General features: G+C 35.5%; 1 protein-coding gene across 1 annotated transcript; it reads right to left on the bottom strand.

Moving 5' to 3' along the window:
- Nucleotides 1–838: 838 nt before the first annotated feature.
- LOC125842814 (uncharacterized) lies at nt 839–6,148 on the bottom strand. Its single transcript, XM_049522117.1, has 4 exons — nt 6,110–6,148; nt 5,719–5,770; nt 5,212–5,598; nt 839–915 (listed from the first exon to the last, which is right to left on the bottom strand). The coding sequence occupies exons 1-4, from the start codon at nt 6,146–6,148 to the stop codon at nt 839–841; spliced, it is 555 nt and encodes a 184-aa protein (XP_049378074.1).
- Between the last annotated feature and the right edge of the window lie 19,052 nt (nt 6,149–25,200).

Here is a 25,200-nt window from a genome sequence, read left to right as displayed (position 1 = left end):
AATCTCAGAACTTAGCATTAGTGACCTCTCATTTGGGTTGGACTTCTGGTGCATTGGGTACCCCTTGATCCTCAACATTCCTACTACCAGGACTACCTCAGACAACTCTTAGTAGAGGCATGTTTTGGAAGACATACACAAGAACAAATTAGAAAAAAAACTTTTATAGAGATGAGCTTTATCGTACAAAACTAGTATGAAAGAAGTGAGATACTTCCTAAATGTCGCAGCCTCCTAATTATAGATGTGATGTGCTTCACATCGATAACTAGAACTCTATAGACACGGATTCTTATACACCCTAGGACTCTTGAACATTGTGCTCTGATATAATGTTTGTCATGCCTCGAGCCTACACCCTGGACGTGGCCGGCACTTGAGAACCATTTTTGGCCACAAGCGAACCCTTGGCCTAGCTTAACTCTTAGCGGAAGACTTACTCAATAATAAGAGAAATTTAAAAGTAAAGCTTTAACTCAAAATATCTAACTCAGAACATTTGAAGAAACATTCACTGGCCAAAGTGGCAACTCAAGTCTCAAACATCAATAAATGAAATGAACAAGACTCATGAACTATGTCTATCTAATTATGAAGCCTCTACTTACTGATATGGATGTCAAGACAAGACCCACAACATCCTACTAACAAAATGAAATGTCTGAAAGTGTAACACCCGGTAACTAAACTAGGGCCTTATGTATGGGTTCTAAAGCTTGACGGGAGGGTTAGAGTCATAGAAATGACTTACCATACTTAGAATGAGGGGTTTAGAGGTTAAACTTCAAGGTATGACTCCCCAAGGACCAACCAAGGGTCCTTGAGGAGGACCCTAGAATTACCCCAAAATCTGCCCCATGGCAGTGACCCACGATGGGAACTCATGTCCCGTGGGGCAGGGTCGTGGGTCAAGTCCTGCAAACCATGTTCCAGTAACTCACCCACAATTGACCAGAATGGACGGTGGGTGGAACCACGGCTGTTAGCGTGGTCTCGTGGGTTAAGACAGTGTGATCCTTAGGCTTAAAAGTTGGGGGTTAGGGAACTTTCTAGAATTAATTAGTTATTAAGTGGTGTCAGTTTATTAGTAATTAGACAACTTATATGGAGATAATAGACCCCTAAATACATTGATACTAGTCATTATTTTCAATTCACCAAAGAACCCAATTCCCTCCAAGAAATTCTCTCTATAAAGTAAAGAAGAAGAAAAAAGAAGAAGAAGAGAAGCAAGCTAGGTCAAATTCCTCTTTTGTTACAATATTTGTGAGGGATTTATAATCAAGGTATGTTATATTATTCATCCATGGATTCTTCCATCCATGGAGCCCCTTAGTTTTCCGCCAATTGTGAAGATGAACCCCAATTCTAGCTAGGGTTTCTTCCTATATTATGGGTAGTGTTGAGTATGAATCCAATTGAATGAGGGTTAATTTTTTATGATGGATTTAGTACTGATTCATATTATTATGATGATCTTATGTGTTTTACATGGCTAACCCTAGTTTAATTGATGAAATTGTAATAATGTGGGTTTGTGCCTTGAAGAGGGAAATTGAAGACTTATAGGTGATCTTCTAGAAATGATGTTATGTTTAGTAATTGTTCAAGAAAAAAAGAAAGTAGTCATGAATTGAAATATATTATAGTATATATGATGGATCATGACTAGTAAAGCTTGATATTGAACCTTTATGATGATTTATGACTAGAATCACTTGATAATGAAGCATGTGATTAAAATGCCTTGAAATCTAGATATGAATAATGATTGTAAGAAGTAAAGCTTTGAGAGTAAGGCTTGTAGTCATGAATATTGATCACTAGGGCTTTGAGAGTGAAGTGTCTATGATCATAATAGGTTGTTGTGTTGTTGTAAAGATATTCTCATATACACACTTAGGCATGAACATGCTAGGAGATGAAAGGTTTTCTCACCTAAAATGATTCTAGGTTGAAAGGCTTACTCACCTAAAATGAATCATGCATGTTAGACTAGAATAGCTTGAAGTTGAGATATAGTATCCCTTCATGAATAGCTTGACTTGGTAACACTAGACCATGCTTGGTAGCTTGTGTTAGGAGTTCTCATGGTTGCCTTGGATTGAACCTTAGTGCTTCTCCAATGTTTCTTTAACTAGCATCAGAGAATGCTTGCCTGGTAGCATTACTTAGATAGGCCAAGACCATTTCATGGTAGCTTAGGATTAAGAAACCATACTCTCCTAAGGGCAGCTTACATTAGCATCATAGTGTGCTTGCATGGTAGCCTGACTTAGTTGTTCTAAGACCACTTCATGGTAGGTAGGATGGAAGACTTGTACCCTTCCTAGATTAGCTTGGACTTGCATGATTAGTATGTTTTTCCATGGTAGCTGGTCTAGCCTAATAGGGTGTTATTATTTGGTAGTCTAGAAATGATAAATAGTAATCATTGAAGTATGATAGCCTAAAGTAGTACTTAGCATGGGTAGGATTATGGGGTCTTATTCATGCATTGCACAAGTATAAGTTGAAGCTACTTATGAAGTATGTCACTTATGTATTTCATGCTTATCTTGGATTGACAAATAGTACTATTTCTTGGTAGCCTTGAATAGGTGAATTATGACCATTCATGAGTAATAACTTGTCTTGGACTAGTAACTAGGTACTCTTCCATGACTATTATGAATATGAGGGACAAGTCCCAAATCTAAGTAGCTTGTTTATGATAGAACTAGATTACTTCAAGGAAGTATTGTAAGCATGTTTTAATATGAGATTTGCCTATATGATATATGCTTAGCTTGGTATGTTGCTATAATTGCCTTTCTTGACAAGTTTGAGTTAAAGGTGAAGATTCCCTTGTATATGAGAAGTAAGCTAAGGATGAGATCCAAAGATGGTAAGTATGATTATGATGACCTAAAAGTGATACCTAGTATGGATTGGATTATGGGGTCTTATACATGCATTGCACAAGTATTCTTTGAGGTTACTTGAGAAGTAGTTCTCTTATGATATGAATGACTAAGGGTTGAATAATGCTTATATGATGCCCATATGTTGGAGACTTTGCTTATGATTATGATATTCTCTTATACTTATAGTTTATGTTTCATGAAGTATCTCTTATGATTATGGCATAAGGCTTATGTTGACTAGCCCTTATGTTATGCTCTTATGATGTTATGTTAGCTATCATATTTAGTACTTTTGTACTAACGCATACTCTTGCCTACATTCTCATAAAATGTAGGGTCCGGTGATTTGAGTTCTATTCTTGAGGATCGTTTCTACTAGAGAAAAGAGTTGAAGAATGGTGATTCCTCATAGCATCGAGGATGAAATCACGATTTCCTTTATGTCTTTCTTTTATACTTTGATACTATTGTATGGGTTGTGTCCCAAGAGTTATATTATAGATGATTTGAGACAAGTATAGTAAGACTTCCGCTTTGCTTTTATAAAGACTTTGATTGTATGGAAAATGTTTTAAGATTTCTGCACTTTTCTATTATATTATGTCATGATATGCTAAGGGCTTGTATGAGACCCCTTCGGGGTCAAGTACGCCATGTTACATCTAGCGTGTACCCTTGGGTCTTGACAGAGAGTAAACAAGGGATACTTCGAAAGCAAGAAAGCTCGCCAACAACTCGGAAGCTCAACTGGATCAACGAAGCATTGGATGATGATCCTGGTTACCTGTATCAACATCATTAAAGATGCAGGCCAAATGGAGTCATTACATGGAGTGTACAAGCATGTGAGGGGAAATCTAAACAAGACATCAGCTTGAACTGGAACTGAAGAAACACTTACCTTTTCTCAACTCAACTCAACCTCATTTCAATATAAAGCAATAGAAATAATGCAGTATAAAGAAAAGCTTTAAAACAGTAGATAGAAACTCAATGTATTATAAAATACAATATAAACTATGTTTGTATGCAAAAATACAAAATAGAAACTATTGGGAGATTCTCTAACCGACAACCATCACTATGAGCTATGTAATGGTACAATGTCTAGCCCACCCTGCCAAAGCTGTCCTATACTTTGTCGGGGTACAGAATCTACTAACTAAGTGGATCAACTAGTCTATGCTTAAGAGAAATAAAGGAATCATCTAAAAAGTATGACACTTTTCTACCCACGTTGGCTACAAGGCTTATGGGGGTTGTGAGTAGTTAGTACTCCCACATATCGGTGCTCAATACTACTCCCAAAATATAACTTAGCTCATTATGTTTTAAAGAAAACATTTCCTCTTTCTCAACTTTGAGATTATTACTCAAAAGGTTTCTCTAAAAAGAGACAATACTAAAAATTGTTCATGAACTCTTTGGAAATCGGTGTTTTTTCTCATCTTAAATGTAAAAACATTTGCTCTTGGTAATACTTAGTTCCCATATATCATTTAAAGAAATGAACTCATCTCTACTCTTCCTCAACTCTGGACTTAATTCATTTAAATCCAGTTTTAAAATAATTTGTAACAGACTTTTTAAAATGACTCGAAGAACTCTCAAGACTTGACTCTTAGCCCTGCCTTGAATTTGAATTATGAACTCAAGGTTATGATCTCATGTTATGGATGATCTCTTGATGTTTAGATGTATCGTAGAGTGTAGAAATAAATTAGAAAATGCAGGTACAATTCGAGGGAACTCATACGGAAAGAAGGTTGAAAGGGTAGAGGACCTGGAGACCCTGGCGCACTAAGTGGCATAGGGTACCAGAACCTGAACTATAGGAGGGAAGTTAGGGTGCACTGAGTGGTGCAGAACCACAGGAGCCAAACTACAAACGCCAATCACTTAGATTCAAATTTTATTACTCATTTTCTAACCCTAATTAGCCTAGAATCAAATGGTTTCTTAATCACTTAGATTTGAATACCTAAAAATACACAAGAATATCCTCAAAACAACTCTTAAACTCCAAATGATTACCTCAAGAAATCATCAAACCCATCATAATTCAAGAACGGAAACAATACTTCAAGAAAGTCATGGTCGTTTAAAGTTGATCCAAAACTGCCAACTTAAGTTTAACTTGAAAATTTTCAGATTTTGCTATTTCCAAATTGGTTCTTTCATTTTTTTAGCTCTTTCAAATACCGAGGTGTTACAATATCTAACTTGACTAAGTCAGCCATGGTGTCCTTGTGATTGACATAAATGCTACTATCACGATAAACTCTCTCAGTTATGATAGACTCACCAACAGGTGTGGAAACACCGAAGGGCGCAAGAAGTTGTTCAGGAATTATATCGAACCTCATAGCAATATATGGAGTAACAAAAGATAGACTCGCACCTGGATCAAGCAATGCATCTACATCAAAAGTAAAAACTTTGATCATACCAATGACAATATCAGGTGAATTATCTTGCTCTTCGTGACTAGTGATAGCATATAGACGGTTTGCTTCTCTGTCTGTCCCTAAAGTAGCTTCTCTAGGTGCAACTCTGTCTGGCGGAGCCACTGAAGAAGATTGGGCTCTATTTCTCCCATTACCACTACCCTGCCTGTTCTTACGACACTCTCTTATGAATTGACCATTTTGACCACACTTGAAGCAACTAGTGGAGATATCACGACATGCTCCTGGGTGGTTCCTACCACACTTAGCACATAAATGAGTCCAATTACCTCCTTGTGCCACACTACCTTGAGATTGTGCAGGCCTATCTCTGAAGTTTTGAGAATTTTGATTCTTAAACTCACCTCTGTTCTTTGGTGCAGGTGCACTAGCAGATGATGGAGCAGGTCCATTTGACTTTTTTTGAAAAGATGACCAGTTCGCATTGCTCTTCTGCTGCCCAGACTCATTTCCTATTGTCTTAGCCTTCTTGTTTTGGAACTCTTCTCTATCTATTAGCTTATCTTCCTCAACCTCTTGAACATGGATCATCAGCCTTGTTATTTCCATGTCCCTTATCAACATCGTAGTCTTACCCTTTTTGCTTGACAGACGAGACAACTCGGACACAAATAAGCTCATCCTACTCCTCATATTAGCAACCATTTACGGAGCATAATAGGACAGTTGAGTGAACTTGAGGTTTTACTCATGCACACTCATGGATTCTTGTTTAAGAGTGAGGAATTCCCTTACCTTCGCCTCCCTCAGCTCATTGGGAAAGAAACGCCCCATGAAGGCCTCTTCAACATAACCCAACTAACTATTGGTCCCCCTTCAACTCTACCCTTCTTTGATTGGTCGTTCCATACTCTAGCATCACCCTTCAATTAGTATGTAGCTAGTTCCACACGCTCAGTATCTACAACATGCATCACTTCAAACACTTTTTGCAACTCTTCCATAAAGTTTTCTGGATCCTAAATGACACTTGAACCTGTGAAGTTTGGAGGATTCATCCTCAAGAACTCACGAATCCTGGATGTATCAAAGAAATGAGATAGTTCCTAAATGTTGTAGTCTCCTAATTATAGATGTGGCGCACTTCACACTAATATCTAGGACTCTACAGACAATGCTTCATAGACACCCTAGGACTCTTAAACTTTTTGCTCTGATACCAAGTTTGTCACCCCCCGAGCCTACACCCTAGATGTGGCCAGCACTCGAGAACCCTTGCTGGCCCCAATCGAACCCTTGGCCTGGCTCAAATCTAAGCGGAAGACTTACTCAATACAAGATGAACTCAAAATAAAGCTTTAACTCAAAAAGACTTAAGTAAATACTCATAATATAATAGAATATTCAACTAGCCAGTAATAGGCAACTCAAGTATTTAAAACATTTAACAACGAAAAATGAAAAAGAGACTCCTCAAAATCTACTTTCTATCTATGAAGCCTCTAAATGAAAAAGATGGAAGTTAGGACAAGATTCACAACATCCTAACAAAGCTGAAAAGTAAATGGAATCCTCTGGAAGCAATGAGGCTCACCAAAGCTAACTCGAACTGCAAGTGGTATCAACGAAGCCCCTTGTTGATTAACCTGGTCTCGTGTATCAGCATCATAAAATGATGCAGGCCAAATGGCATCAGTACATTGAATGTATGAGCATGTAAGGGGAACACTTAACATAACATAACAACTTGAACTTGGAAAGAATGAAACATGCTCACCTCATCTCTACTCAACTCATGGATACTCAACTCAATACAGTATAAAAATAACAATAAAGACGGAGTTTATATAAACCATTTAAAACAGTATATAACAACTCAATGCATTTAAAAATACAATAATAACTCTTATTTGGGAGATTCTCTAATCGACAACCATCACTATGAGTTATGTGATGATATAACGTCTCGCCCACGCTGCTAGAACTATCCTATACCTTTTCAGAGTATAAGGCATCCTCAACTAACTGAATCCACTAAAATATGCTTAAAAAGCACTAAGCAATCGTCTAAAAAGTATGAACCTTTCTATCCACGTTGGCTACATGGTTTATAAGGACGATGAGTTGTTTGAACTCATCCTTATATCGGTGCTCAATACTACTTCCAATAATATTACTCAGCTCATACGTTTAAAAACATTTTCTCATCCTCAAACTTTAAGATTATTACTTAAAAGGTTCTCTTAAAAGATATTATACTCAAAAACTCCTCGTGAACTTATTTGGAAATTGATGTTTCCTCTTATTTTAAATGTAAAAACATTTACTCTTGGAAATACTTAACTCCCATATATTCATTTTGAAATAAATGAAACTCAACTCTACTCATCCTCATACTCAAGTACTCAAGTCTTAAAACAAGTTTTTTTAAAAGTTGCAAAAGACTTCTCAAATGACTCAAAAAAACTACCTCGAACTGTACTCTTAACTCGATCTTGAATTTGAATTATGAATTCAAGAGTTATGATTCATGATATGAAGGATCTCGTGATGATTAAATGTAATTTAAAATAGTAAAATCAGAAAGGGAGTGAAGGTACACTTTAAAAGAACTCAGACGGGACAAACGATGAAAACATGATGGGGCAGGTGACCCTGGCACACTGAGTGACACGGGGCGATAGCCCCTAAACTACAGAAGCCTAGTTCTGGCTTGGCGCGCCAGCCCCTGCCCAGAAATTTCTGACGAATTTTGTTTTCTCAATTTTTGGCCTTAATTCACCTAGAATCGAATGGTTTCTTCCAAACCCTCTTAGATTCATTTACTCAATTTAATTACATGAAACTCTACTCAAAAAACCTCAAGAACAAACCTCATTAACAAGATCCTCACCTCAAGAACTCAACCAAACATTGTAATTCAAACACCTCAAAAATTTCATCAAGAACCTCAATATACTCAATCTCATAGATGAATTTTTAAGTGAAACTCATGATTGGTGTGTGAGTGAACGAACCAACACTATGAAAGCTTACATACCTTAATTTAGCAAAACAAATCCTCGATTCACAAGAAAACATGGCGAACGTTTGAACTTCTCCTTGTTTCCTCCTCTTGTACTCCTCTCAAAACCCTAAGCATGATTTTGAATTATGAAAACTGATTCCAATCAGTTTAGACCCCTATTTGGGTAACCAAAATGAGTTGGGCTGATGGGGTCAGGAAACGACCAAAATATCCCTCATTACTTTGGATAAATTTCTGTAATTGGACAGGTTGAACTCAAACGGGCATATCTTCCTCATCCAAACTCAGATTTTGGCAAACTCGGTGGCATTGGAAAAAGAATTCACAAAACCTTTCATTTGATATCTTATGGTCCACCTAACTCATCTTGTAATGAAATTTATGGTCATTTGAAGTTGACTCAAAACTCACAATTTAAGGCTAACTTGTGAAATTCCCAATTGAGCTCTTTCCAAATTAGTGTTTTCTAAATTTAGCTCTTTCTAAGGTGGGATGTTACATTTTCTAACCATATATTGGTCCCCAACCTGACAATCAAACAATTGGACCCCCCTTTTGAAATTTGAAAGTTCTCATTTGAAGATTTTCAAAAAAAATGGAGGTCTATACCACAATCGTAGAACAACCCGAAAACCTAACTTTTTAGATGGGTTCCGCACACAAACATCACAAATAGTGGCGTAGCTATCCTTATGTCAGGGTGTCTAATTGGACACCCCTCGTCAGAAAATTATACCGTATATACAAGTAAACTGATAAACAAAGTGGCTAAATAACATATTTTGGACACCCTTGACACAACAATATGATGTAGCCTAGTGGTTTCAGGCACCTTAAAGAGTAAAGAAACACAAACTTAAAGTGTTTGAGCATTAAAATCTCGAAGTAGCAATTTTTTTTCACTTTTTAAGAAGAGAAGATTCACTTTAGCACTTGGAAACCCTTCGTGAAATTTCGGGCTCCGCCGCTAATCACAAAATAAGATCAAAACCACATATTGTCTACAAGTTTACAAGCTTTTCAAATAGAATTTTATAATAGACCAATATCATATCTTAGCCGAGCTCCTGTCCTAACAAATATTAATATTTCTCTTCGACAAAGTAAAGAGAACAACAAATGTGGTACTAGACCATGTATCTTGTATGTAACAGTAATTCTCAGTTTTTTATATGTATATATCTTCAACAACATATGGAATCTAACATATTGCACTTAAGCTATGATTTTCTATATAATTTTTCCTCTTTAAACTTAAAGTATTGATATGTAATAAAAATATAAATATATTTCAAAACAAATAATATTTTTTTGGGTTGTCGGATTGTGCTACGATTAAGCTAGGGACCTCTGATCTTTCAAATAAATTCAAATGAGAACCTCCGAATTTTAAAAGTAAGGTCGAATTGTTTGGTTGTTGGGTTGGGACCAGTATAGGGTTAAAAAATTCGAGGAAGAAAGTAAAAAGTTTTTGATAAAGTAAAATTTTCTATATAAAGCGGAAGAAAAAGTTACACTTTATAAAATGGAAGACAAAATTTTGTTTTATAATAAAATTTAGCCGCTAATATACTAACGACTGCCGTTTTTAGTTTTTAATATAATGGAAGAAAAAACTACACTAAGCTTATTTTAGTTATACTCTAAAACTGTGGCTTATTTATGTCAATTTTATCTTTTAATGGCTCAAATAGGTTCTAGACTCGTATTATAAGTCATATGTGAAAAGTTAATTTTTACGAGCTTTTTTAATTAACTTTAAAATTATGCATTATTTTGATGAATATATTGAAGTTTTATATATTTCTTTAAAAGTTTATTCTTTTTTTATTAAGTTAACAAAAAATTAAATTTTTACAACTCAAGAATTTAAAGTAGGAAGAATCTAATATTAAGGAGCAAGTTGAAAGTACAAGATGACTTTTATTTTGTCAGGGTAATTTATAGATAATATCTTACGAATATATGTTGCAATGTTTCTTTTATTTAGGAGTTGATAAAGATGATGTTAAACACCATAAATAATATATCTTTTCTTGATAAGTTTTTTAAAATAAAATTGAAGATGAATTTTTATGTAAATATTATTATTTAGTAAATTATTGAATGTTTTTCTAGATGATATTATTATTATTATTATTATGATTATTATTATTATTATTATTATTATTATTATTATTACTATTCAATTGTATACTTTTTTTTGTAAAATTGTGAATAGAAATATAATCTTTACAACTCTTTTACATTGGTTTATCAAATATTAAACTAACTATTAACAAAGGAATAACTGATCGCTAAAAATATTGTTGTGTAAGATAATATACATGTAACGACACATTTGATCGTTTTGAATACTAGAGCTTTTTATTGCATAAAATACTCTTCCGATAGATTTTAAATGAGTGTTTTGGACTATTCGTAAGTACAATTATAGTATTAATAGGGTAATTTTTATAATTTATTTGGTTGGTGGTTAAGGAAAATAACATTAAAATTTAATAGTGGACCATTTTTACTACTTTCATAATTAGTCATATATTATATTAGGGTAAAAGATAATTTGTAGAAGAACAGAAACGGCGTGGAACGAAAACCAAGTTGAAAACAAGTGTGCATCAGGTAAACTTTGAAAATTCCACAGTTAGTTCTATGCAGATTGATTTTTAGGCAAGAGTTTATATTATTGTTATTTTGTTAGATAGGAATTAAGTGTGGGAGCCACTAAGGACTAGTTTTGGGTTGTGACAAACTTGGAATCAGAGCTTGAGGTTCAATGATCTCATCACACAATGACAGGTCTAGTAGAGTCTTATGAAACGGTACGGGGACGCCTTTACTTTTCTTCGAGAGGCTATAGGACTTTAGGAGAACTCATCTTTTTCTTTCTTTCGTGCTATTATTTGAATCCAATTGGTATCTAGGTGATACAAATTTGTATATGACCTTCTTCACTCTATTTCGCATATTGTTAGAACTAGAGCAACAATTATGGCAACACCAACAACGGCAAGACAAGGTGCGCCTGAGCCAACCATTGGGGCTGCATCTCGAGGGGAGCAGTGGCGAGAGGTCGTGGTAGAGGTCGCGGGAGAAGGCCCACTAGAGGTAGAGGACAAGCACCTGGTCTAGCTAAGGATAGAGCGGTGACCCCTCCAAGATGAGAGGATTCAGGAGAAGGAAGTACCATCCAAGCCTACTCCAGAGATGATTAATCATGTTCTCACTTATCTCATCAGGTTATCTGATCAGGGCCAGGTACCCCAACGTTTTCTGCACCAGCACCTTAGGTTTAGGGAGTACAACATGTAGTTGTTGTGTCTACCCACATGGATCCGTCCTTGAAAACATGCACGTTTCCCCGATTGACTATAGGGCCTATAATTACTAGTGAACAACATGATCTCTTTATTAAGTTCTTAAAGTTGAAACCTCCAATCTTCAAGGGTAATGAATCTGAAGATGCTTATGATTTCCTGGTTGATTGTCATGAGCTGCTACATAAGATGGACATAGTGGAGAGATTTGGTGTTGAGTTTGTGGCCTATCAGTTTCAGAGGGATGCCAAAATGTGGTGGCGGTCTCATGTTGATTGTGGACTAGCAAAGGCACCAACTATGGAGAAGTATATACCCCGTACTTTGAGGGACAGGAGGATAGATGAGTTCCTGAACATAGAGAAAGGAAGGATGTTTGTTGCAGCTTATAAGGCCAAATTTTGTGCATTATCCAGGTATGCCACTTAGCTTTGCTTCAGTACGCAAGAGTGGATTCACCGCTTTGTGAAGGGATTGAGGTCAGATTTGCAGATTCTACCTTAACAGGTAGCTGCTTCTGCAAAATCTTTTCAGGAAGTGGTTGATTTTGTGATATAGGTAGAGGGGGTGAAGCCGGATGACTTCACCAAGGTGTCAACATTTAAGAAGCTTTGTAAGAGAGGTGAGTTTAGTGGTTCGTACTCAAAGAGCAGGAAGGAACATTTGAGAATTGTATTGGGGTTGTTAAGTGAGAAAAGGCTTTATGCCAAATTCTCCAAGTGTGAGTTTGGCTCGATTCAATGTCCTTCTCGGGGCACGTGGTTTCTAAGGATGGAGTGATGGTGGAGCCCACTAAGATTGAAGCAGTGAAGAGTTGGGTAAGGCCTACTAATGTTTTCAAAGGTAAGGAGTTTCGTTGGTTTAGCTAGCTACTACCGCCGATTCGTCAAGGGGTTCTCTTCCATTGCTTCCGAGTTGACCAATTTGACCAAGAAGAATGTTCCATTTGTATGGTCGGATGAGTGTGAAGAAAGCTTCTTGAAACTAAAGACCTTGTTGACAACTACACCGATTCATGCCTTGCCAGTGGAAGGTAAGAATTTCATTGTTTATTGTGATGCATCGTATTCTGGTTTGGGTGTAGTAGGTAATGCAGGAGAGGAATGTAATTTCCTATGCTTCAAGGCAAGTAAAAGTCCATGAACGTAACTATACGACCCATGAATTGGAGTTGGCTACAATTGTATTTGCATTGAAGCAGTGGAGGCATTATCTATATGGGGTAAAGTGTGAAGTGTATATAGATCATTGCAGTTTACAATATGTGTTCACTCAGAAGGATTTGAATTTAAGGCAGAGGAGGTGGATGGAGTTATTGAAATACTATGATATTACTATTTTATATGACCCAGGAAAAGCTAATGTTGTGGCATATGCCCTAAGTAAAAAAGTAGGGATCGTGGGTAGTTTAGCCCACTTACAGGTTTCTAGACGCCCATTGTCTAGAGAGGTTCAAACTCTGGCTAATGACTTTATGAGGCTGGAAGTACTTGAGAAATGAGGATTATTGGCCTGTGTGGAGGCAAGATCTTCTTTTCTTGATAAGATTAAGGGAAAGCTATTTGATGATGAGAAGTAGAGCCGAATTCGAGATATGGTATTGCGGGGAGAAGCTAAAGAGATTGTGATTGATGAGGAAGGCGTCTTTAGAATTAAGGGGCAGGTGTGTGTGCCCCGTGTTGATGATTTGACTCATACTATTCTTGCAGAAGCTCATAGTTCGTGGTATTCTATACATCCTGGTGCAACAAAGATGTATCGTGATTTAAGACAACATTATTGGTGGAGTAGAATGAAGCGTGACATTGTTGATTTTGTTGCCCAATGCCCGAATTGTCAACAGGTAAAGTACGAGCATCGGAGGCCTGGAGGGACACTTCAGAGAATGCCCATTCCTGAATGGAAGTGGGAAAGAATTGTAATGGATTTTGTGGTTGGTCTTCCAAGGACATTGGGTAAGTTTGATTCTATTTGGGTAATTGTTCACAGGTTAACTAAGTCTGCTCATTTCATTCCGGTCAAGATGACTTACAATGCAGAGAAGTTAGCCAAACTCTATATTTGTGAGATTGTTCGATTGTTCGATTGCATGGAGTTCCAATCTCCATCATATCAGATAGAGGTACGCAATTTACTTCTAACTTTTGGAGGACCTTGCATGCTGATTTAGGTACTAGATTGGATCTTAGTATTGCATTCCACCCTCTGACCGATAGGCAGTCTGAGCGAACAATTCAAGTGCTAGAAGATATGTTTTGTGCGTGCGTAATAGATTTTGGTGGTCATTGGGATCAGTTCTTACCCTTAGTAGAGTTTTCGTACAATAATAGCTATCAATCGAGTATTGATATGGCCCCATTTAAGGCATTGTATGGGAGGAGATATAGGTCTCCCATTGGTTGGTTTGATGCATTCGAGGTGAGACCTTAGGGTACCGATCTCTTGAGAGAATCGTTAGAGAAAGTGAAATTCATACAGAAGAAGCTTCTAGCAGCTCAGAGCAGACAGAAGGAGTATGCAAATCGGAAGGTCAGAGACTTAGAGTTTATGGAGGGTGAGAAAGTCTTGATGAAGGTTTCACCCATGCAGGGTGTGATGTGGTTTCGTAAGAGAGGTAAGCTTAGTCCGAGGTATATTGGGCCATTTGAAGTGCTTATATGTGTGGAGGAGGTGGCCTATGAATTGTCCTAGCCTCTAGGATTGTCAGGAGTGCACCCGGTAATTCATGTGTCCATGCTGAAAAAATACCATGGTGATGGAAACTACATTATTCATTGGGATTCAGTCATACTTGATGAGAATATGTCTTATGAGGAGGAGCCTGTAGCTATTTTAGATAAGGAGGTCCGCAAGTTGAGGTCATAAGAGATTGCAACTATCAAGGTTCAGTGGAAGAATCATCTAGTTGAAGAGTCCACTTGGGAGAGTGAGGTTGATATGCATGAAAGATATCCACACCTTTTTATCGATTTAGGTACCCTTTCTTACCCTCGACTTCTTTTGATCGTTCGAGGACGAACGATGGGTAAATTGGTATCTAATGTAATGACCCATTTGATCATTTTGAGTACTACAGCTTTTTATTGCATAAAATACTCCTCCGATAAATTTTAAATAAGTGTTTTGGACTATTCGTAACTACAATTATAGAATTAATGGGGTAGTATTTATAATTTATTTAGTTGGTGGTTAAATAAAATAACATTAAAATTAATAGTGGACCACTTTTACTACTTTCATAATTAGTCATATATTATATTAGGGTAAAAGATAATTTGTAGAAGAACAGAAACATCGTGGAACGAAAACCAAGTTGAAAACGGGTGTGCATCAGGTAAACTTCAACAATTCCACAGTAAGTTCTATGCAGATTGATTTTTAGGCGAGAGTTTATATTATTGTTATTTTGTTAGATAGGAATTAAGTGTGGGTGCCACTCAGGATTAGTTTTGGGTCGTGACAATACAATTAGTGAAAGAAATTTTGATCGTTAAAAATACTTGTGTGATTAAATTAGTTATTGTCGCAAAAAATTTTAAGAATCAGATGACAGATTAGTGAAGGAAAAAATCGATTGCTAAAAATGACATATAATGATCGAAATTTATGTTGTCAAGAAATATTCTTTTAGCAACTAGATAAAATTTTGATCGTTAACTTTTAACATTGATTCTTTTAAGGGAAAAATGACAAATATACCCCCCGAACTATCACAAATGGTATGCAGATACACCTCCGTTATACTTTTGGGACATTGGTTCCTCTGCCGTCCAAAAACTAGAGCATATATGCCCTTCACTCTAATCGAAGACTAAATAGGGACACGTGGAACAATCTTATCCGTCGATCCGATATTTAATAAATGTTGGGTCGATGGATAAAATTATGACATGTGTATGTACGTTAGTATAAAGGTTATATATGCTCTAGTTTTTGGACGGCATGGGGACTAATGTCCGAAAAGTATAATAGAGGGTTTCTGCATACCATTTATGATAGCTTGAGGCTATATTTTTCCTTCTTCCCTTCTTTTAATGATTGATGACGAAGAATAGTTTTTATTGTTGTTATTTTGTAGCAATCAATTTAAACTTTCAATGATCAAGTTATTTCTAACTAAAGATCTTTTTTTTGTAGTTATGTACCACCAAGGTTGGAGCAACAACATTTGTTTTGTGTGCTTCCCTTTTCCTTTCCTTTTTTTTTTTTTTGGCTAGCTATTTTGTTTTGTTGTTTTGCTTGGACTTGGACCATCTATTTAATTTTAATAAATTAAAAAGAAAAAAAAATATTTGATTGGTTATCTTCATCCTCAAGTGTCTTCTTTTTCAGTTCGGAGAAGGGCCTAAAATATTTTTGTAACTATTTGAATTGGTACAAAACAATCCTTCATCCATCTTTGGGCCCCCAAATATCCTTGATTTCAACTTTTTGACTCAAAAATACCCTTATGTCTAACGGATCATACTCATAAGGTGGATGGAGGGCAATATTGTATCAAATTTCATAGTTTAAGGGCATTTTAGGTCCTTTTACGTTAGAATAATGTGAAATTACTTAACATATGAGCTCACATGATTCACTTGATTTTGAATGTCTTAGTAAATTAAAAAAAAAAGTTAGAATCTACTCTTTACACCCGNCCCCCCCCCCCCCCCCATCCACCCCTTCACTTCCTTTCTCTTCCATTTTTTTATTTGGATTTTGTCAACTATGTTTTTTCCAATTTATGACAAACAAAAGAGAAAAAAAAAAGGAAAATAATGATGATATTCATATAGAAATAATTAGTTCAATAAAAGATTACTTAATCAAGCAAATACATATGAATATTGCATTTTTTTTTGTGTACCCAAAATTCAAAATTAAAGAAGGGAAAGGGTCAAAAATGCCCTTAAACTATGCAAAAGGAACAAAATGCCCTTCGTTTGTAGTTTGGTCCAAAAATGTCCTTGCCGTCAATACTTTGTTCCAAAAATGCCCTTATTGTTATTTAATGGGTAAAAAATTCTCATTTTCCAAATAAATATATTATTTATTTTCTTTTAACACATTCATTTTTTTAATATATATTTTTTTAAATTAGGAAATGTTTATCTTACTTCAATTAAGAAAAAAATAAAAAATCAAAATATTTCTTATTTTTTTAATAATTATTTTTTATCGTTATGTAATACAAATTAATGATGGATGCATTATTATATTTTATATATGACATATATTATATGTTAAAAAGGGTATATGAAATTATTCTACTTTAATTGATAAAATGAGATTAAGAAGAAAAAAAATATTTCCTAAATATTTATTTGTTAAAGTGATTTTAAAAGAAAGAAAAAACGAATATGGTTCTTTAATAAAATTTTAAATAGGAAGAATATGTGTTTAAAAGGGGAAAACAATATTTCTTTAGAAAAGGGCATTTTTGACCCATTAAGTAACTATAAGGGCATTTTGGACAAAAGTATTGACTGGAAAGGCATTTTTGAACCAAAGTATTGATGGTAAGGGCATTTTTCGACCATACTATAAACGAATGGCATTTTTGCTCCTTTCTCATAGTTTAAGGACAATTTTTACCCTTTTCCCATAAAAGAATAAAAATAATCATTTCTCCTATCCCCACCCTCATCCCACCTTGACAATAGTACAAATTAAAAGAATATAAACATGTGAGTTCATTTCAAGTTTGAGTCCTGGATATCCTAATTAAGAACAAGATATTATAAAAGAATAAAAAGAGAAAATGAACAAGAGATTTGAATAATTGATAATAAAAATAAAAAATTTAGATGGACATTTAGTCGGTGTAAGTATGGATTTTAGTTGGATCCCCATTTATGAGTTGGGTTATAATAAATTGGGGGTTGATTTAAAATAGGCCAAGTTGAAGATATCATGAAATTAATTCTTTTTCAATATTATTTTCAAGTGTCTCGGGTCAAAATATGAATCATATGCGGTTTTAAAAAATAATATTTTTTTAAGAATATTATTTTTATTATTTATTTGAGGAGGGTTTAAATTTCGACCAATCAGATTAGGCAACATAATAAATTAATATTTAATAATTTTACTTTAACACAGCTATTAAAAATAAGGGCAAATATGAACCAAAGAATTAACATCGAGGGTACTTTTGAGCCAAAAGGTTAACGTATTTTAGTACGAAAGGTAGATGAAAGATAATTTTGTACCAATTCAAATATTTTAACCTTCTCCGTTTTTAGTTTTGTATTTTTTCACTCATCTACTCCCACAAGACACAAATTTACTTGGGATTTTGAATTAAGGGTGACATTAAGGTGTCAAAATTAAATGGCGGTGACATAATTTATTTTAATTGAGTGTAGGTGACAATTATGTAATTAAGGATTAAGGATTTATGAGGAATTTGTGGGAGTTGTCCTCAAGTTTTTAAGTTGATAGTTTGGTCCATTGTATTAAATGAGGGGTAAAGGGGTAAAAGACTAAAACCTAATTTAACCAAATATGGTGGGAACCAAAAATGGAGGGAAGTCAGCGAACCAAAAGGGGAAATAAAAGCTGCAAATATCCCCCGCCTCCCTGCCGGATTCCTCTCTCTTTTTCTTCTTCTTCTTCTTCTTTCTTGCTTGCTTGCTTCTTGTTCGCTTCATCTTTTTCTTCTTCTTGTTCGTACATTGTTACTCTTGCCTACTATTTCTTGTGCTTCTTCTTATTATTATCTTTTTCTTGAATTAGATTTAGCTAATCAGTGGACCCAATTTCATTCTATATCAATTAGCATTGCTTGATAAGTGATTGTGTTCACACACCATTGTTTGATAAGTAAAATTAATAGTTCTTTGAATCATTCATCATCATCTTGGTATACCTATAATTTTTTCAATAATTTGCATTCGCGTTTCCAACAGATGGTTATATCTATTGCAACAGTTGACTCGTGTTGAATAATTAAGTTAGATATTAGAACAGATGATAGTATTATTTTGCAACAAAAAGGTTATATGTTGCAACATATGACCTACATGTTGCAACAAACTAGTTATATTCCCAATTTTTTTCATAATGAGAAGGTCTTACCTTTAAAATAACTGACCTGCCTAGTTTACTTGTTTATTTGGGTGGAGCAGTAACGCCTATTTTAAGAACCTACCTGGTTGAAAATCCTATCGAGGAGAATCATAACCTAGAAAAGACCAACAAGATATGTTAAATGATGAATTTTATGTTGTGGACATGATAAATCACGATGATGAAATTGGAGGAGATGAAGTGTCGGACCTTGGGAGCAACAATTCAACTTCTTCTCAATCATCACGTGTGAACAATGTTCAAGATGATGAAAATGATTTTTATAAGGGAATGACATTCAAGAACAAGGAATAACTAGTAAATTCATTGAAAATTGCTTGTTTGAAAAAAGATTTGACTGAAAAAGGTGATCAATTCTCGTAATGTGTATTTTTAAAAATGTTCATATCCGGAGTGAAATTGGTGGTTGAGGGTTGTAAAATTTACAAGTAGCGACAAGTTTGTCATTAGAATCTACAAAAAGTACCATACATATAGTTTAGAGCATCTTACGAGCCATAATCCGCATGTCACAACAAAGTCATAGGTATATACTTTGAAAATAGGTTTACAATGGTAAAGGCCCATCGACAAGAGACATGTCAAATCAAATCCGCACAGAATTGGGTTGTAAGGTAAGTTATTGGAAGATTTATAAGGGCATGGATCATGATAAGTCTTCGGTTAGGGAATCACATGAGCACGGATATGTAGTACTTAATGTGTACCGTTATATGCTTGAAATTGAAAATCCAAGACGGCATTGTCGCTTGATGAAAATAGGAGGTTCAAGTACTTCTTTGTATCATATGCCGCTTGGATGATTGGTTTTCAACAAATGAGAAAAGTAATAGCCGTTGATGGGACATTCCTGAGGAGCAAGTATGAAGGAGTTTTGCTATCGGCGGTTGCACAAGATGCTGATAATCATATATTTCCAGTGGATTTTTGTGTTGTGAACAAGGAATGTGATGCCCCATATAAATATTTTTTGAATAGATGAGAAGTTATGTAGATGATACTGATGAGTTGTGCATTATTTCTAATAGGCATCCAAGTATTCGAAATATGGTTTCGACTATCTACCTGAATCTCATTATGGTTGTTGCATGAGACACCTTGGGGAAAATATTCGAAATAACTTTCATAATTCAAAGGTAGTATCCCATTTTATATAAAGCAGCAAAGGCATAATATATATGTGAGTTCAATGACCATTTTAATCAAATAAGAGATTTGGTACCAAAGGCTACTGAAACTCTTGAACGTATTGAATTCCACACATGGAGCAGGGCATTTTCCAGAGAAATAAGTACATTATTGTCTATACTATCTTGTTTGAGTTTATTATAATTTATGTTTTTTGATTAACTTTTTTTTGTTGTGTAGATATAACATTATGACATCAAACATCACCGAGTCGGTGAATATTATGTTTGGTGTTGAAAGATAATTTATCATTGTCACTCTATTTGATGAAATAAACAGAAGATTTGCACTTTTATTTCACTAGAGGCATATGGAGCTGATAAACTCTGCAAATAGATTTGTTTCTTTAACTAAAGAAGACATATCAAAGTATGTCAACTCGGGCAACAAATTGTTGGCTCATCAAATTGCTAACTACAAGTTCACTGTCACTAGTCATGGTGATGTTGCTATGGTGGATCTACAAAGAAGAACTTGTACTTTTAGAATTTTTGACTTAGACAAAACTCTTTGTCCACATGCCATGGCAGTGCTTCGATCCCAATATGGTGCCGAATTTGAAAATCAAATTTATGAGTACTCATCTCCATATTATTCGGTGGAAAAATACATAATTGCATATTGTGAAGAAATTCACTCTGGTGCCACCCGAAGATTCTTGGATTGTCCCTTTGGATATCTTAGAGAGAGAAATACCTCCTCCATATGTTGATCCAAGCGAACCTGGAAGAAGGAGATATAAGAGATGTTGTGGAGTTGGTGAATCATTTCCAACAAGAAAAAATAAGTGTTTCATATGTAAGGACTTTGGCCACAAAAGAACTACATGCCCAAATTGAAATGCTCCATTAGTATTGTTGAATTTTAATGAATGTTCTTTTTTATTTGAGGATAATGTATCTTATCTTAATTTGAATCAACTTTTTCACGACCCAAAATGAGTCATGAGTGGCACCCACATTTAACCTCCTAGGTAGGGGTACCAATGAATTCAACTGCAACTTATATTTATCGTTCAACTTACAAAATACTAACCATAGTATGGAAGCTTAAATCTTATTAATGTAATAAACACAAATACACTAACGTCTATTAAATATCGTTTCTCCAAAATCTGAAAGTCACATCAAGGACATTTAATCTCCAAATACTAAGTCTAAGAGTATCAAAGATACCAAACTAAATGAATAAAGTAATTTGTGTCCGAAAACTAAGGACATCATGTCATGACCGACAGAATCCAACACGAGCTAGAATGAATAGCTCACCTTGGAACTTGATGTGCTGGAGACTGGCAAGAGCTGGCTGCGAGTCAAAGTGGATGGTACACTCGCTGCACTCCACAAAAGAAAAACAAAGAAAAACACAAGTGGGGCTCGGTACAAGGCAACATGTACTGAGGAGATATCATCGGCCGACTCAAAATAGTAACTAATATGTAGTAAGTAATAGTATAAAATCAACTATAGCACTTAGCCGATGACAAGACAAACAATGTGAATAAGTGACACTGAAGCATATACGTAATCAATCACAATATCAAGCACACACACGAGGACTCATACCTTCACACCACGCTCATTTGGGAAATGGGTTCTTTGAGATTGAGTACATTGCATTGTTTATATATGTTTTCCTTTAATGTTACTTTGCCGGAACGTGACACCCGATCCAATAATACCATGCCAAAACGTGAAACCTCATCCAATAATACCATGTCGGCACGTGACATCCAATCCAATAATACCGTTAATTTATCATTTATTATCACCTATTTTCACTTCATTAACAATATTTCATCAAGCCTTCGTTATTCAAGGCATCACTTCGATAGAGAAGGTTCAAGATTATAACTTTCACCGTCTCAAGATTTCAGACCATTCACAAACAACACATAGATTATCCAAAGAACACAACCAAGTACATAGAGAAATTTACAATATCACTCAACGACTATTAATTTCTGTTAAGAATCTATCTATCATATAGAATAAACCATAACCTACCTCCACCGAAGAACTGATGTTTAGCAAGCTACTTCTCCAATGGCTTTTCCTTTCCTCAATGCCTCGAAACGTTTCCAATCTATCAAGTATACAATATTTGTAAGTAGACACACTCAATTCTATAATCAAATTTCAACCTTGATCTCAATTAATAGGTCAAATCCTATATTTCTTAAATTTAAGCCTAGGTTTAAATCTCAATTTCTTTAATATCATAATTGTAATAGAATTCATGTAATACAAAAAATCTATTATTTAATTACTTATCTTAATATAACAAAACTTAAATTATAATGTGATAACATATGAAAAATCTCAAACATCGAAGACGGATATGAAGTCACTAGTGTTAACTTACCACTAAACAAGTATGCACAATTTTCTTTTCCTAAATAAAAATCGACCCATTCTACAATTATAATATTACTAGGTTGTCATCACCTCATAATTGTCCATCATCATGTTAATTTATTAGCCAGTAACATTTGTCTCCCCCAAAAATACTAAAACCCAAAACATAAACAGAACCTTCAATTGTTTGCTATCTTCAACTTACCACTAACACCACTGAACTTGTTCTTTCCGATTTCTCGTCTAATTTCAATAATATAATAATAATAATCGTTATGACCTTTGTTCATATTCACAAAATACATACTAAACTTACCTGAAGCACTTATCGGCCTCCTTACTTTCTGTGCCACCATAGTTTAAGTTCTTGTTGAGTTTGTCACTCAAGATAAGAACCCTTAATTATTATTAGGACTAATTAAGGGAGTGGTAGAAGTCCCCCCCTACTAATTTTAATGATGTTTTCTTTAACCACCAACTATATAAATTATTAAAAACAACCCATTAATTATATAACTAAAGCTACGAATAGTCCAAAATATTCATTTAAAATTCATCGGAAGAGTCTTTTGTGAACTAAAAAGCTCTAGTACTCAAAACAACTTAATGGGTCATTACATTAGATACCAATTTACCCATTGTTACTCCTCGAACTATCAAAAAAAGGCGAGGGTAAGAAAGGGTACCTAAATCGACAAAAAGATGTGGATATCTTTTGTGCCAATCATCCTCAGTCTCCCAAGTTGACTCCTCTAGTAGACGATTCTTCTACTGGACGTTTATAGATGCAATCTCCTTTGACCTCAACTTGCGGACCTACCTATCTAGAATAGCTAGGGCTCCTCTGTCACGACTCAAGCCTAGGGCCTAGACGTGACATGGCAAATGAGGAACCCAAAGGAGCCCAAACAAGCCTCTCAAACTTGTCATCACACTTCATCGGTCGCGGAAGTACAATCAACATTAATTAACGGGAAATAGGGACTAAGGGCAAACCATTTCAAAATGACATCATAGAACAAGAGTCAAGCTCATTTACAAAATACTTGTCCAACGCACACCTCTACATACATAGATAGGACGGGGGCCATGACATACTACCGGCTCCCCTCATAGTCAAAATACAATTGCAAGCTAAAGTCTCAAAACATAGGAGTAGGAAACATAACATAGCCCTCGAATCATTGAGGACTCACCAACAAACTCGGATAAGCACCGTACTAGCCACGTGAATGGAGAGAAGGATCAAGAGTAGCTCCGGTCCCTACATGGTGACATCATGTAGGCAAAATATGCGTTAGTACTTGGAATGTACTAAGTATGCGGGGTGCAACACAACAATAGACAAGGACACAATCGAAATACAAGAAATAGTTTCATAGGCATTATGAATAACAATATGAGGATGCATGATCAAAGTGAAGTCAAAACATGTTTAAGTAAATCTATACTAATAGTAGATATCATATGTGTATGCATGATCCAACCAATCTATAACCCCAACTTAGGATGGGGGATGCCGTTCACACCCGGACACCCTGGTGGCAAGGTATAAACCCCTCACATGGTTGATGTTGGTCACACCCCAAGCATCCTAGGTGGTGAGATATAAACCTCTCACATGGTTGATGTTGGTCACACCCCAAGCATCCTAGGTGGTGAGATATAAACCTCTCACATGGTTGTCCGGTTCTTTTCCCCCGGACCGGGCATGGTCATGCAACACTTTATATAGGAAATTCCCATTAGGCTCTAATGCAATCTCACGTATGGAATGAACATATACACAAGCTTAGTTTGTCATCAACACATCTCTGGATTGCCATACATCTCATAACTCAAGCTTTAAAGCATCGATTCATCAATTCTCCATAGTTGGACATTTTGTCAAACACCTTGAAGGCATGTAATGGAATCAAAGAGCATGGAAAATAGGGTAGTAATTATGCAGCCAAACCAGTGAACAACCTACAACAACACCTTTTAACACCCACAATACCACATGAAAATCTCCACATCCATTCCAAATTTAGATTCAAGTTCTAGAGTCACAATATTCTCAAAACAATCACTTTTCATGTTTAAAATTCAATGTGCAGGAAATTATTACAAAGAACAAGACTAATTTATGAATCTTAACTTAAACCATGAATTAGTGAGTAGAATAGAGTCTAGGCACTATGGGTGGAAGGACCCATGAGTTCAACACCACATACCTTGAGTTCTTATGAAGGTCTTGAGAGTTCCTTCAATGGAAGCTTGGAATTTGGAGCAAGAGTCTCTTCAATCTTGAGGAAGGTTTTGGATTAGGGTTCTTGAGAGAACATGAGAGAAAATGTGTCTAAGTATGGGAGAGGTGTTTTGGGAAATGTTTTAGAGATGGGAATTGAACTAATGGTATATAGGAAATAACATATGCCCTTTGGAAAAATGGTCCAACACTTAGAAAAAAAAATGAGGCGGGTGAACAGTAAAAACGCTTACTGGAAAATGCATTTCCTGCCGGACAGAGTTTACGAAAATTGGCATAACTTCTTCGTCCGAACTCCGAATGAGGTGAAACGAAGTGCGTTAGGCATCTAACTCAAAGGGCTTTCCATGGATATGTTATGCGCCACCCAATTATTTGTTTGCTAGGAGATATGACCCTCCAAAGTAGACCCTCGAAAAAGGATTCACTTGGAAATTTTGGATTTTGATACGGTTGCTCTAAAATTTGGGTTAGACCCATTCCCCACTCAATTTGACCCCCTAAACAAGAATATGAAGTTGGATTTTTGAAAAACGAAATGGATTTTTTTTTATATAGCTAAACAAGTTTCCGGTAACTTCCGAAGCACATTTTTAAGAACCTTTTGGGTCATTTCAATATATCCCCCTTGGGAACATTTGTCCCCGAATGTGGAAGAGAGGTACAAG

This window comes from Solanum stenotomum, chromosome 10 (assembly GCF_019186545.1).
Source record: "Solanum stenotomum isolate F172 chromosome 10, ASM1918654v1, whole genome shotgun sequence".
Classification (NCBI taxonomy): Eukaryota; Viridiplantae; Streptophyta; class Magnoliopsida; order Solanales; family Solanaceae; genus Solanum; species Solanum stenotomum.
The sequence above is the reverse complement of the archived record's forward strand: the minus strand, read 5'-3'. Positions and strand labels throughout refer to the sequence as shown.